This window comes from Arvicanthis niloticus, unplaced genomic scaffold, assembly GCF_011762505.2.
Source record: "Arvicanthis niloticus isolate mArvNil1 unplaced genomic scaffold, mArvNil1.pat.X pat_scaffold_195_arrow_ctg1, whole genome shotgun sequence".
In the NCBI taxonomy this organism is placed as follows: domain Eukaryota; kingdom Metazoa; phylum Chordata; class Mammalia; order Rodentia; family Muridae; genus Arvicanthis; species Arvicanthis niloticus.
In genome coordinates this window covers 38,243-51,478 of record NW_023045816.1, presented here as the reverse complement: position 1 = coordinate 51,478, position 13,236 = coordinate 38,243, and the positions used below count along the sequence as shown (strand labels likewise).

At 48.3% G+C, this 13,236-nt stretch overlaps 1 protein-coding gene across 2 annotated transcripts in view; it reads left to right on the top strand.

Moving 5' to 3' along the window:
- The first annotated feature begins 1,930 nt into the window (after positions 1–1,930).
- Positions 1,931–13,236, top strand: part of LOC117701702 (conserved oligomeric Golgi complex subunit 2) — a 33,031-nt gene continuing 21,725 nt past the window's right edge. The window contains exons 1-5 of one of the 2 annotated variants that reach the window (XM_034493227.2): positions 1,931–2,079; positions 6,553–6,714; positions 8,029–8,094; positions 10,053–10,133; positions 10,972–11,075. In XM_034493227.2, the coding sequence (XP_034349118.1) occupies positions 2,008–2,079; positions 6,553–6,714; positions 8,029–8,094; positions 10,053–10,133; positions 10,972–11,075 (485 nt within the window). In that variant the 5' untranslated portion in view covers positions 1,931–2,007. Of the gene's footprint in view, positions 2,080–6,552; positions 6,715–8,028; positions 8,095–10,052; positions 10,134–10,246; positions 10,371–10,971; positions 11,076–13,236 lie in introns of those variants that run through there. The other variant, XM_076706285.1, reaches the window with a different exon arrangement.

The window sequence follows — 13,236 nt, the reverse complement described above, 5'->3', positions numbered from 1 at the left end:
TCAATGATGGCGGCCTCTCACAGTGCTAAGCCTCAGCTGCTCTCCATGACCCCTTCATGTCTTTAAAACCAGTACCACCTGGGTGATTCCTATACATTACCAAATCCAGCTGGAACATGAGGTACAACCTTGGCCACCTCTGGAGCATAGCTTCTCTCCGCTCTCAGAAAACACTTCCCAGAAAATTTCACCTCAGGGATGCTGGTCTCTTCTTAATCATCACTCATTTCTTAAGTCCAGATAACCAGCATCGATAGTCCCAGTAATGTAAAGGATTCACTTTGGTAGTTCTGGTATCTTATTAATCACAGCCGATTCTTCAGCCCCAACCAACCAGAACCATAGACTTAAATCAAAATAGCTGACAGCCCTGATAGTCTTTAAACTTTCTTCTGAAACTTCACAAGCCAGGCCTCCATCCTCTGCATTGCTCTCAATATTCTTATCTTCCAAGCTCCTACAGAACATCCCACTGAGCTCTTAACACTCAATGATTCTTCTAGCACAAAGTTCCAAAGTCCTCCCACAATTCTCCCTGAGGTCACAGAGAGGTCACCACATCACTGAGATCAGGCTTGCCACAGCAATACCCCATTCCTGGTACCAACTTGTCTTAGAGTTTTCTATAGCTGCAACAAAACATCATGACAAAAAAAAAAAAAAAAAAAAAAAAAAACAAAAAAAAAACCAAGTTGGGGAAGGAACGGTTTATCTGGCTTATACTTTCAGATCACAGTTCATCATTGGAGGAAGTCAGGACAGGAACTCAAATAGGGCAGGAACCTGGAACAGGAGCTGATGCAGAGGCCATGGAGGGTGCTGCTTACTGGCTTGTTTAGCCTGCTTTCTTATAGAACCTAGGACCACCAGCTCAGGGATGGCTCCACCCACAGTGGGCTGGGACCTCCCCGCTGGATCTCATGGAGGCATTTCCTCAGCTGAGGCTCTTTTCTCTGTGACGACTCTAGCTTGCATCAAGTTGACAAGCAAAGCCAGCCAGTACACCACGGAATCCCTTCAGCAATTGCAGGATTAGCTCACTAGGCTGTACATGTTCAGGTTACTTTCTTTGCTAAAGGATGGAGAACAATATCAGAAGGGAATGTCAAGTTCTAGCTCCAAGCTTCTATAAATCAGGCAGGTTTCCCAGGAGTCTTTGTTTCTCTCTCAGCCAACACCTGGGTCCTTCCCTTGGTACTTCCAATTTGCCACTCCGTAATTATAGCTATAGAAGGCCACATCTTTCAGACCAATATCAGCAGAGAACTGTTCACTTTATTAGGTACGAGGATAATATTTTGAGTTGGCAAGAAGGGCTTTGTCTGTTCTTTTACAGGAGGAATTGCTAAATAAGGTGTTGGTAAAGGGTTCTAACAATATCTTCCATTGTCAGCCATGCTGGTGGCGGTGCCCTGGGTAACGAGGACCTGGAGACAGGCTGGGGTTACTAAAGCGTAGTCAGTACATGGAGAGTTAGCATTGCCGAGACTTGGACTTGGTAATAAAAATAAAATATATTTGCCCATCCAGCGCAAGCTCAGGCGATAGGGTCTCTGAATTTTACCCCAACATTCAGATGGAGGGATCGTTTCCTGTCTGGGCTAAACTGAAATGCAAAGGGATCACCTTCCTCTGACCATCTTTAAGGACCATCTTTAAGGGCAGTGACGTTTTCTCCTCGGAGGCGGTCACTCTGGAACTCTCCCCAGGAGAAAAGAACAAGGTTATCCTGGTTCTTGACTTTTCTCCCGGGCGAGCGGCTTTGGTGCGTGCATGAGGCTGCAGTACCACGCTCGTCTACCAGAGGCAGTAGCGCCAGACTGCGTGCGTCGGGCTCCAAGCAAGCGTCTCTCATCGCCAACAGTGCGCAGCCGCCCGCGGCGCTCGTCTATTGGCTGCCGCTCGCCGCTGCCCTGCTGGCGGAAGCGGAAGTGGAGCTGGGACGGTTGGGGGGCGGGGCTGCCGCGTCCCCTGCGGTCTTGGCGTTGAGAGCCAGTGGCTGGCGTGATGGAGAAACGCAGGATGAACCTGCCCACCGGGCCGGACACGCTGTGCTTCGATAAGGACGAGTTCATGAAGGTGAGGGCACCTGGCAGATCCGCCGCCGAGTTGCCCGACGCTCAGGCCCTGCGGTTCCCAGAGGTTCCGGCCGGTGTCAGGGACGCGGGATGGAAGGTGGCGGGGGTGTCCAGGCTGAAATCGCTTTGACATTGAAGGGAGCCTGACAGCCTCGCCACCCTGCAGCCCAGCAGCGACTCTGCTTACAAATCCAAACCGAAAAGACTTCGCTGATAGCTTTTCACCAAGCAGGCACAGCCTCCGAACGGCTCAGGCTTTGAGCCGAAACTGAAGGAGCTTGGCCTGTTAATTGCACCTCTCCGCTGTTGTCACTTAACAATCCCAAACATATCTACACCCAGTTTCTTTCTTGCGTCAGGGAGGGTTTTGAGGTGTAGCCCAGGCAGGTCTCCATGCTCCTGTCTCAAGCCTTCCACGGGCTGAGATAATATTAAGCAAATGAGTGTGGGTATTACAGAATAGTGTGTGTGTTGTGTGTTTGTTTGCATGTGTGCACCCTGCTCCCCTTTCCCGTGGTAATTTTTCCCTCTGAATTAACTGGCCTATCTCTGTTTTGGTATTTGCATTTAGGTTACATGACCAAAGAAAGCGCTGAGGTTTTGGTGTTTGGTTTTAATTTATATGTATCTACCTTACTGTGCCCACATAGGTTTTCATGTATGTGAAAGGTTTTTCTAGAGCTAGGGATGAAGTACTGTGTGTGTGTGTGTGTGTGTGTGTGTGTTTGCCTTCCTGAGTTTATGTGCACACTGTGTGCAGAGGCCCCCAGATTCCCTAGAACTGGAATTACAAGTGGTTGTGAGTTGCCATGTGGGTGCTGGGAGCCAAACTCTGGTCCTCTGTAAAAGTAGTAAGCACTGTTAACTGCTGAGCCATCTCCAGCCCCAACAAATGAATTCAAATGGGATACTTGAAGGACTGCTTCAGAAAGCCCCTGTTCCATCCCGTGACTTATGGATACCTTGGAAAGAGGGTAAAGAGAGCAGAAGGTGCACGTCGGGCACAGGCATCGGAGGAAGAAAGCTTGCCCAGGGAGCATGGCCTGTTTTGACTTTAGGTGAGAAAACTCACTGCATTCACCGTTTAACTGGGACCTCCTGCATGCCTAGTGCCAGCAGCCTTTCTGGGCCATTGCCTCAGGCTTGGGCATTGCCTGTGACTTCCTCACTCACACTGACTTGATGGCTCTGTTAAATGCAGGGTCTAAGAGTAGATGGCACAAACCGAGAATAGTTAGGCAAGCAACATGAGCCAACTGGGGACGGAATGGCCGGCCTCTTCCGTGCGCTTTCATGCAGTCAGCTCTCTGAGTGGGCCACGCAGTTTGTAGTTCTGCTGATGTGACCAGTTCAGTTCGATTGTAGAGGAGACGACATGGAGCAGCCATTGTGCGTAATGTTGGTTTTTCTAGGTGGAGCCAGAAATTAAGGTCCTGTGTTATTTGCACTTCCTTTAAAGAAACGTTTTATGAGTTAGTTTGGTGGCAGAAAGGACAGGAGTGCCTGTTATCCAAACTGTATGTATGTTTGTATTTTATTCAACATATGTTTCAGTGGCACAGGGGTTTGTGTCTTCTTCTTCACAAGGTTAGGATGTCAGATGTGCGCACTAGGAGAGTGAGGCTACTCGGACTGCAGGCGTTTGGTTAGAAATGTGTTATCTTGACAAGATGATGACAACCTCCCGAGGGGTGGGAGCAGTTGTTTGCTCACTTGTTGGCCACCCTACTGTGTGCCAACTACAAGTCTAGATTTGAAGAGACAAGGGCAGAAAGGCGGGGCTTGAGTGTTGAGCATGAGGAAGCATGTGTGGGTTCAGAAGCTGAGCTTGGTCAGTGGTGGTTGGAGTGCAGAGGGATGTCAGGACCCAGACTGGAAATACAGGTGGGTCAGGACGGGAAGTGCAGTGTGCCCCGAGTGTCCTGCGAGGGGTTTATGCTCCACCCAGGGCTCTTCATGAAGCCGAGGTCACCTTTAAACGGGAACTTACAGGATTTTATATCATTGTATCAGAAGGAGCTGGGGCTGGAGAGATGGTTCAGCGGTTAAGAGCACTGACTGCTCTTGCAGAGGACCTGAGTTCAATTCCCAGCAACCACATGGTGGCTCACAACCGTCTGTAAGGGGATCTGATGCCCTCTTCTGGTGTGTCTGAAGATAGTGACAGTGTGCTCATATATACATAAAAAGAAATAAATCTTTAATATATATATATATATATATATATATATATATATATATATATTGCTTTAAAAATTATTTTTAAAAAGAAGGAGCCAGTGAAGCAGGTAAGAAGGTGTTGGTAGTAGAAGGCAGTATTTCTGACAGAGGTCAGAGGTCAGACCGCATGCTTGGGCACGCTGACATCACATCCTTCCCGGCTGTCAGCACATGACGTCATTCCTGTTCAGGAAACACAGAACATCCTCCCCTTGCTGATGACAGCACCAGTCTGGCATCTGTATGTTCCCTCCTTGTGGCTGCTGCGGCCTGCCCCTGGGCTGTGCCATCAGCTGCCCTGAGACTCTGCTTCTACATTCACAGGCCTGATGTCTCTGCTACGCCTTCCCTGGTTCTAGCCTTCTCCCTTCTCTCCCTGTCACTCACAGCATCTGGCTGGAGAGTTGTTACTGCTGTCTCACTGTGTTCTGTTCTCAGTCCTAGGACCAAATACCTGACAGAAAGCACCTCAGAGAAGGGTTTGTTTCAGCTTACGGTTTGAGGGACTACAGCCAGACTATCATGGCAGAAAGGAATGGGGACAGAGCTTCAGGCCTCTCGTTGGTCTCTTCGCACTTGCAGATAGGGAGCAGAAAGTGATGGATACTAATGCCGACCTCACTTTCTAGAAACCCCCTCACAGAGATGCCCCGACATTTGTCTCCAGAGTGAGTCTCATCCTGTCAAGCTGACAGGACCAACCGTCATGCTCATCTTCCCTCATGAGATCCCAGCAGGTGGTCCTTGCCCCTTCATCCCCTCACATCTCTGGCAGTCACCTGGATACTACTTTTTCTTGACAAGCAGACTGGAAGCTCTTTTCCTTTTCTCTCTTTCTTTTCCCTTTTAAACAGTAATTTGCTGTCTAGCCCAAGCTGGCCTTGAACTCTTGATCCTGCTACCTTAGTGAACTAAGTTACTACTGATTTTTTAGCCTTTTGGCTACAGACAAGGCTAGAACCAAGCTACTTAGAATATCTTTGATTCTACACCGAGTAGCTCTGCTGTGACAACCAGCAAGCCTAAATAAAAGTCACTTGGAATAAGACCCTTAGTTCACGTGTCAGATGTCTTGTCCAAGGTCATGTACCTACTTACACTTAGCTGGGGTTGTGGACCGTCTTCTCCCCAAGCATCTGGCTGTGGCTACAGAAGGAGAAGCAGGTGGCTTCTGTGAATGACTGAGGTGGTTTGGTCTGGAGGAAGTCTTTTTGTCTAGATGATCACGGAGGGTATTTGGTTGGCTCACTGAATTGTTAACCAGTACCTGAAGAAGTGGTGTGTGCAGACCTTAGTATTTTAGTTTAAGATGTATGACTCTGAGGTCACTCTGCTGGCTCCATTTCGGGATGGTCTCTTCTGTGCTCACTTTGTTTCTCTCGGTGGTGGGAGAACCTGTGGGCATTTGCAAAGGGTCTGCTGCAGAGTCTTCTGGATTTGTGGTTTTCCCACCCCATCCTGCTGGGTTAACGCCACCCTTACGTAATTCAGTAAAAAGTGGTCTCAGCAAATCGCCTGTTTCCAGCCACTCCACAGCTCTGCTTTACATCTCATGGAAACGAACGCTTCTTTCCAATCACACTCCGGGTTTATACACTGTTAACGGAATTATGCAGTCATAACAACGCGTTCTGGGGACTTGATCTTGCCTTAACAAGTTTGGGAACCGTTACACTAGATGGAGCAGGTGAAATAGACAGTAACCTGCTGGCTGTAGGTCCATCAGCCTACCAGGAGCTTAATGCTAGGAGGATGTGGCTGAGAGCCTGGGTGGCCTGAGAAACTGCGGCGGGAAGTGCTGGGCTCCATGCCTGTTCCACGGAAGCCCATGCTGTGGACACTTGAGTGCACACTCAGTGTTACAGGAGACACCAGAGGTGTGTTTTCTGGGGGAAGAGTTAGGTGCATGTGTGCACATGTGCATGCAAACCACAATGTCAAGTGTGTGTCTCATAAAGCACAAACATTTCACTTTCTTTTTTCTTTCTTTACTGGGTTCATAGTCTATTGGCTACTCTTTTTCCACTGAACATTTAATACTTTTAGAGTTAAGGGAAGAAAGCTGTTTCTGTCTTTAGAAGAGCCTTAACTGAATCGTGTCCATTTAGAAACTTAAGGTCCCTGTAGAATGAGATCACAAGATGGCCGCCCTGGCCCTGTGGGCACCTGTGTGAGTGACAGGCCCTGTGAGTGGTAGACTGTCCCCTCCTCCTGTCTTCATGTGTCACTCACTTGGCTTTTCTGCTCATTCCAGGAGGATTTCGATGTGGACCATTTTGTGTCTGACTGCAGGAAGCGGGTGCAGCTGGAGGAGCTGAGGGACGACCTGGAGCTGTACTACAAGCTGCTGAAGACGGCCATGGTGGAGCTCATCAACAAGGACTACGCCGACTTTGTCAACCTCTCAACAAACCTGGTGAGCGTCCCCCACTTCCCCACCAGTGGTGCGACATGAAGGTCCTCTCTCCCGAGGGCCGGTACTTACAGTGCAGCATTGTGGAAACCATGTAGTTGCAGGGTTCAAGCACTCGGTGACATCAGTCGGGCACAGAAGAGCTGTTGATTAGTTCTTGCTGACATAGAACTGTGTGGCTTTACAACTCTCTTTGTACTTTTGGCTTTCCTGAGATGGGTTTTTATGTGCTCTTGTTGAGGCAGAGTCTCTCTATAGCCCTGGCTGCCCTGGCACTCTGCGTATGCACCGTGCTGGTCTGAAACTCAGAGATCCTCCTGCCTCTACTTCCCAAGTACTGGAGTAAAGGTGTGTGCTACCATACCTGACTTCTGAGACAGGGTCTTAATCTGTTGTCCTGGCTGTCCTGGAACTTACCGTGTAGCCGAGGCTGGTCACAAACTTGCACACAGTTGCCTCTTGCCTCTGTCTCTGGAGTGCTGGGTTATAGGTGTTCATTACCGTGCTGGCTGGCTTGATTATTCTTGAGTTTGTGTTGGGTATTAGCTGTGAGCGTGGTAAAGGGAGGGGCAGCAAGAGGCCATTTTTATTAGATCCTGATAGGTTTTCAGGAAGTCCCATTGGTTAGGCTATTGTGCCAGAGCACATGACAGCCATTCTTGGGGAGAGCCTACTCCCTGGTGTGACACATGCACATGCCAGCAGGGAGCAGTAGCAGTGATCTGCAGGAGGCTGGCCTTCATGAGCAGGGAGGAGCGTGCCAGCAGCTGGGCAGAGCAGCATCTTTTTTTTTTTTAAGTCTTATTCATATTTTAATTTACTTTTAAGTGTTTGTCCTAAGAAATATAGAAAGCACAACCTCTAGGAATCTTAAGAAACATGAAAATGAATGAACTGTGTTTGCTTTGTGAACGTACTTTAGTTATTAAGGTGACTGTTCCAGTAGTAGACTTAGAAACTTGAAGATTATTTCCCTGCATATAATTTGGATATTCCCCGAGAGTTATCGGATTTAGGTGAGATTCTCTTTATCAGACTCTGGCACCAGCCAATTGAAAACCATCATGTTCAGATTGCAGTCACTGTACTTGATGTGGCTGCCAGGCCTTAGCGGTGAGCACTTGTCCTCAGCTCACCCCAACATCACAAAACCCCCAAATCTTCCAAAGATAACTTGTATGTAAGGAGGCTTGCATATGACCTCCTTCTTCTCAGACTTCAGGGGTAGCCATACCCTGCCAACAGCGGCCATGGGCACGTAGATCGTTACACTGGATTAGGACTGATGATTTTGAGCTGTCTTGATTTTGCCTCTAGGTTGGCATGGACAGAGCCCTCAACCAACTTTCTGTGCCTTTGGGACAATTACGAGAAGAGGTTCTGGTAAGTTCCTCATGGTTACTAACTGGTCTGTTATAAAGCACGATGCTCCTGTCTGCTTAGCAATCCAAGATTCTGGTCTGTCTGTTGGTCCTCATGGTCAGTCGTTTTAGTTTTCATCTCAAACATTGCCCATAAATGCTTCTCTGTCTTAGCATGTGATATTACTGTCTGCAGCATGCCTGAGGGCAGAGTCTCCAAGTGCATGGCTTTAAAATGGCCGACAGCTCAGCCTGTTAGTGACCAGCCACCTGGCTTGTATCCTAAGTATTTGTTATTTTATAAGTATTTTCCCAGATGATAAATGGTGTGTGGTTAGGGTCCTAGCCAACAAAGCTCTTTAAACTCCAAGCAACTGAAGGAAGACACCAGTTTAACAGAATACCCTATGCACAAGAATTTAAATGTTTCTCTGATGTACTGTGTGGCACAAGAAAGCCACCAGGGGTAGACTTCTGGGTGAGCGTTACAGTGTGGAGGTTGGTGTCACCCTGTTCTTTGTCTGCTGGTTCATCCCATGGTTCATCCCACAGTCTCAGGTCCCCTGACTGCTAGGCCCTTTGGTCCTGTGAGGTTTTCACATGCTTGGTGTTCTGTACCTTGTGTGTGTCACCTTGATGGTGAAAAGCCTTAAACCATGTCTGAACATGTGACATGTGTGTATAGTATTGGGGAAATAGTGCCCATGTCAGGCGTCCTTAAGACAGGAGACAGGCAGGAGGAGGCCTGCATGCCACCTGAGCTTGGCTTGGAGCTCATGAGGAGCACTTCTGAGTTACTCTTCACAGAATGAAAGCTAAAGATTCTGTGGCCCACTGCTGGGTTCCACATCCTTGGCTGCCTGGAGCTCCCATATCCGCATCTCTCAGCTGTCTGTGGACTCTGCCAGCAGCCAGCTCTCATACCGACTTGTTCTCTGTTCTTCCTTCCCTCAGCCCTTCCCTCTGTCCCACTGTCTGCCTTGCCACCACATCCTAGACACATCAGCCAGACTCTGCTGGGTTTGCTGGCCTTTGAGATCCTGAGATGGGGAATTGTTGTTTGCCTCATCAGGAGCCAGTATTACAGAACTTTATAGCATTTAGAGAATTGACTTTCTATAGAATGTTTGTGATTCCCCACTTACCCTAGTCTCCATCACCTTCACTCATGACTGTCTCCCACTGGGCCTAACTCAGCAGCTCCAGGATACGCTACTGTTTCTGTCCTTCTGGCCTCTTGTTCTAACTTCCCCATTCTTACCAGGCTTTTCCCATATTGCTCGAGTGGATTCTAGTCTGAAGAAGCCAACACTCACCCCAACCCTTAAATTCTCCTTCTCTTCAAAGGGAAGCCTGCAGATGCCAGGATGTGCCTCTCCACCAGGTGTGGGGCTGTTCTCTCTGGCCGTTTTGGTTTTTTTTTTTTTTAAAGATTTATTTATTTATTTTATGTATGTGAGTACACTGTCGCTGTCTTCAGACACCCCAGAAGAGGGCATCGGATCCCATTACAGATGGTTGTGAGCCACCATGTGGTTGCTGGGAATTGAACTCAGGACCTCTGGTAGAGCAGTCAGTGCTCTTAACCACTGAGCCATCTCTCCAGCCCCTCTAGCCTTCTAAGGATCTCCCCTTGTGAGTGTTGCATATTTGCAAGGTCTCTCCCATATGGCACCCTCTTTAAATCCCAGATGCTCCCAAACACAGGCTTTGATTGTCCTTCCTCCACTGCAGCTGACTGTGGTGTCTCTTGTTTGTTACTTCTCTGGCAGTTAGTCTGCTGTGACCTTGGCTTTGTGTTTCACTGTGCCTCCATATCCTAGGTGCCTTACAGGGATGCATTCTATCCCATGCTTTGTAACTTTGTTGATATCTGAATATTGGCCTGGATATACTAAGTCTTATGAAATAGAATTGAATGTGTCAGCTTTATAATGTTACATTTAATATTTGCAAAACATTTTCCTTATTCTTTTCAAGAGTCTCAGGTCCTCTGTGAGTGAAGGAATTGTGGCAGTCGATGAGCGAATGTCTAAGCAAGAAGACATTAGGAAGAAGAAGGTGTGTTCTGCTGTCGACCTTGCTTCAGTCTAGTTCTTATCACCACTGTGGGGCCTGTGGTGCCCTCGCCCCAAGTACTCTGCTGAGCAGAATGATGACATCAGTGTTTATGCAGACGTCTTCCCATCGCTGGTCTCTCTGAGGAGAGAGGATATGTTAATGTTTTAAGGCAGCATGTTACGTGCCACAAACGCCCGTCCTCAGGCTGCTCATGGTCGTCAGTGAGGACGCCCTGAAGTAAGACAGCATTGCAGATGTCCCTGAGTGGTCACTAGCTTAAGTAAATTAGGTAGTAAAACTGAAGCTTAGCTCAGCGTGCCATTTGTCCCCAGCACAGAGGGTGTTCTTGTGCACTTTGAGAGATGGGAGCTCAGTGCCTGCCCGCAGCTCATCCTTTGGGCATCACCTCAGTGAACCCTGTGTCTCCCTCTGCCCCACTGTGGACGTTTTTGTCAGTAGTAAGTGTGTTTATTGACTTGAAGATATAAGTTACCATGTTCATGTAGTTAGAGAAGATATATATATATGATATATATATATATCATATATATATATAACTAACCATGGAAGTACATTTTAAGAAAATAAATGTAAGGGCTGGCAAGATGGCGCACCATCTTTTTTGTTGTTGTTGTTTAACTATGATAGAATTTTGAAATTCACCGTAGGAAAGCCAGAATTTACATCCTTGGGAATTGAGGATCTTGTAAGAATATGTAAAGTGTGTGATGTTGACCTTTGTCTCTCCTTTATTAAAATGAGGAAGTAAGTTAATTAAGATTCAGCAACCTGATAAGTGCCTCGTCTGGCTTGGTTTTTGTTTGCTGCCCTTTTATAGATGAGTGTGTTGAGACTTATACAAGTTATTCGATCGGTTGAGAAAATTGAAAAAATCTTAAACTCCCAAAGTTGTAAAGATGTATCTTCACATGAAGCCAGCAGGTAAGTGTTTTCACTGAGTACTTCACATCCAGTCTAAAACATATGAGGGGGACTCTTTTCTGGACAATAAAGAGAAAATCTGAGTGTAGTTTAGTATTTTTAAGTGATTCGGCCAGGTGTGGTGGCTCCTGCCTGTGACGCCAGCATTTGGGAGCTGGATGTTATGCTGAGGGACCAGTGGTGTTGACTTTGCTTTGCCTGCTCTGCACCCCATGGGGACAGTCCTTCCCAGCCTGTCCTCAGTCGGCACCTGACACAACCCCAGCTTCTTTCCTGGCCACCTGTTCTATTGCCCTTCCTCACATTCCTGCTCAGTCTAGGGCACAGTCTCAGAACTCTGCCCTTAGCACACACCGTGGGAGGCCTCTGTGATCTTACAAGGGACACTGAACTGTCCGCTGCCAGGAGCTCTTGCAGCCTCAGACTGGATCACTGTGACCCACCCAGGCCCTCCAGCTGCTCCTCAGACAATGCAGTCATGGAGGGGACACTGATGCTTGTATTTCTCCTCGCTCTGCCCAAGGCAGAAGAGCTCCACACAGGCCTTCCTCCTTATCTCAGGGAGTGAGTGCTTCTTCCTTCCCTGCTCTCCAGGGTGAAACAGCTTCCCCTTTCCTCATCTCTCATCTCTAGAACTGCCTGCTTCCCCCTGGTGCCAGCTTGGAGCCTTGGAGGAGCCATCCCCCAGTGTGCACAAGGCTGTCGCTGCAGGCTGATGCTGTGTCATTGCCACACATGCCTTCTTTCACTTTCTCCTCCATGCCAGATTTAGGCCTGCCGCCCACCCTGTCAGTCTGTGAATTCAAACCCCCAGGCCTCCCTTTCCATGACACGGTTCTCCAGACTTCCTGGAGTCTGCTGTGGCTCCAGTGTCCAGACCCCGTCCGTCCTCAGGGCTTCTTTCATTCTCGTCTCCCCATGACTGCCCAGTCCACTTGAAATGCATAAAGTATGGCCAGCTGGTGTGACTATGTAAGTGGAAGTAAAAGTTAAGTGTGGGGCTCGGTGACATTCCCCCTGTCATCTTGGAGACTGTTGATCTCTCCTGCTCTGGGAAGTTTCATGCGGTTCTGAATCCGAGTGTACAGACAAGACACACAGAAGTTACCACAGAAAGCCCCCCCTGCCCTCACCTCCCTGCTGCAGACCACCCAGCAGAAGCAGAAGCTGTTGGTTGACTTGAGCCCTTTCCTGTAGATTGTTGGGTCCCTGGCATCAGGGTCCAGTCCTCATTACCAGTGCCAGTTGCTGGCAGGTTCCCAATAAAGGTGCCAGGCAGTGCCCCTAGGGAAGAGTAGGCTTCCTGGTAACTACACGTGTGTCATTGTGCCTGCCTTGCTCTGTGCCACCTCTGGGAGTTTTGCTTAGCTCAGATCAACACTTGTCATTGTCACAGAGGGAAGGCAAGGGCATATTAGTGAACAGTTAGGCTGAGAAGTATTTAGACACCAGATAGAAGCAATCCAGGCTCCAGAAGAGCTGCAGACACTAGAGACAGGAGCATCTTCTGGGCAGCCTTTCTCCTCTGTGCTGAACTAGCTTTGATGGCACAGTCCAGGGTCAGTCTGTCCAATGGCCTCACCGCTGTTTCTCATGTCCTTATGCTAGGGTCATCTTTCCTAGCCCAGCTCCTCCAATAAACCACACTGTCCCTTTCTACTCTCCCCCCTCGAATGGCATTGGTGCTTATAGCTCGTGGTAGGGGACTGGAGCTCACATTGTACTTTGTGCCAGATACTCGCTCAGTGGCTTCTCTCTAGGACCTGCAGCATACAGAGAATGTTCTTTTAGCTATTGGTCACATTACTGTAAGCTATTATTTAAATTGAAAGATATTTCAGAGGTTATATTTATTGCTACTAGATGGCCACCTTCACTAAAATGACAAAAGTATTAGGGGTTTAAGAAGTGTCAGAGGCAATTTAGAAGCAGGGACTTACGTGGATAATGAGAAGGTTGAGGGATCACGAAGCAGAGAGACACACAGTCAGAACAGGGGCAGTTGGGAGCAGGCCTTGGAGAGAGGTGACCTTGGAGAGAGGTGCTAGGACATGGCCCCCTGTGAAGCTGGCAGCCTTGAGGCATCGCCGGTGACGTGCGAGTTAACACTGGCCCACTGTGGCTGGGATGTTCTGGGCATGCCTATTGGGAGGAGATAGAG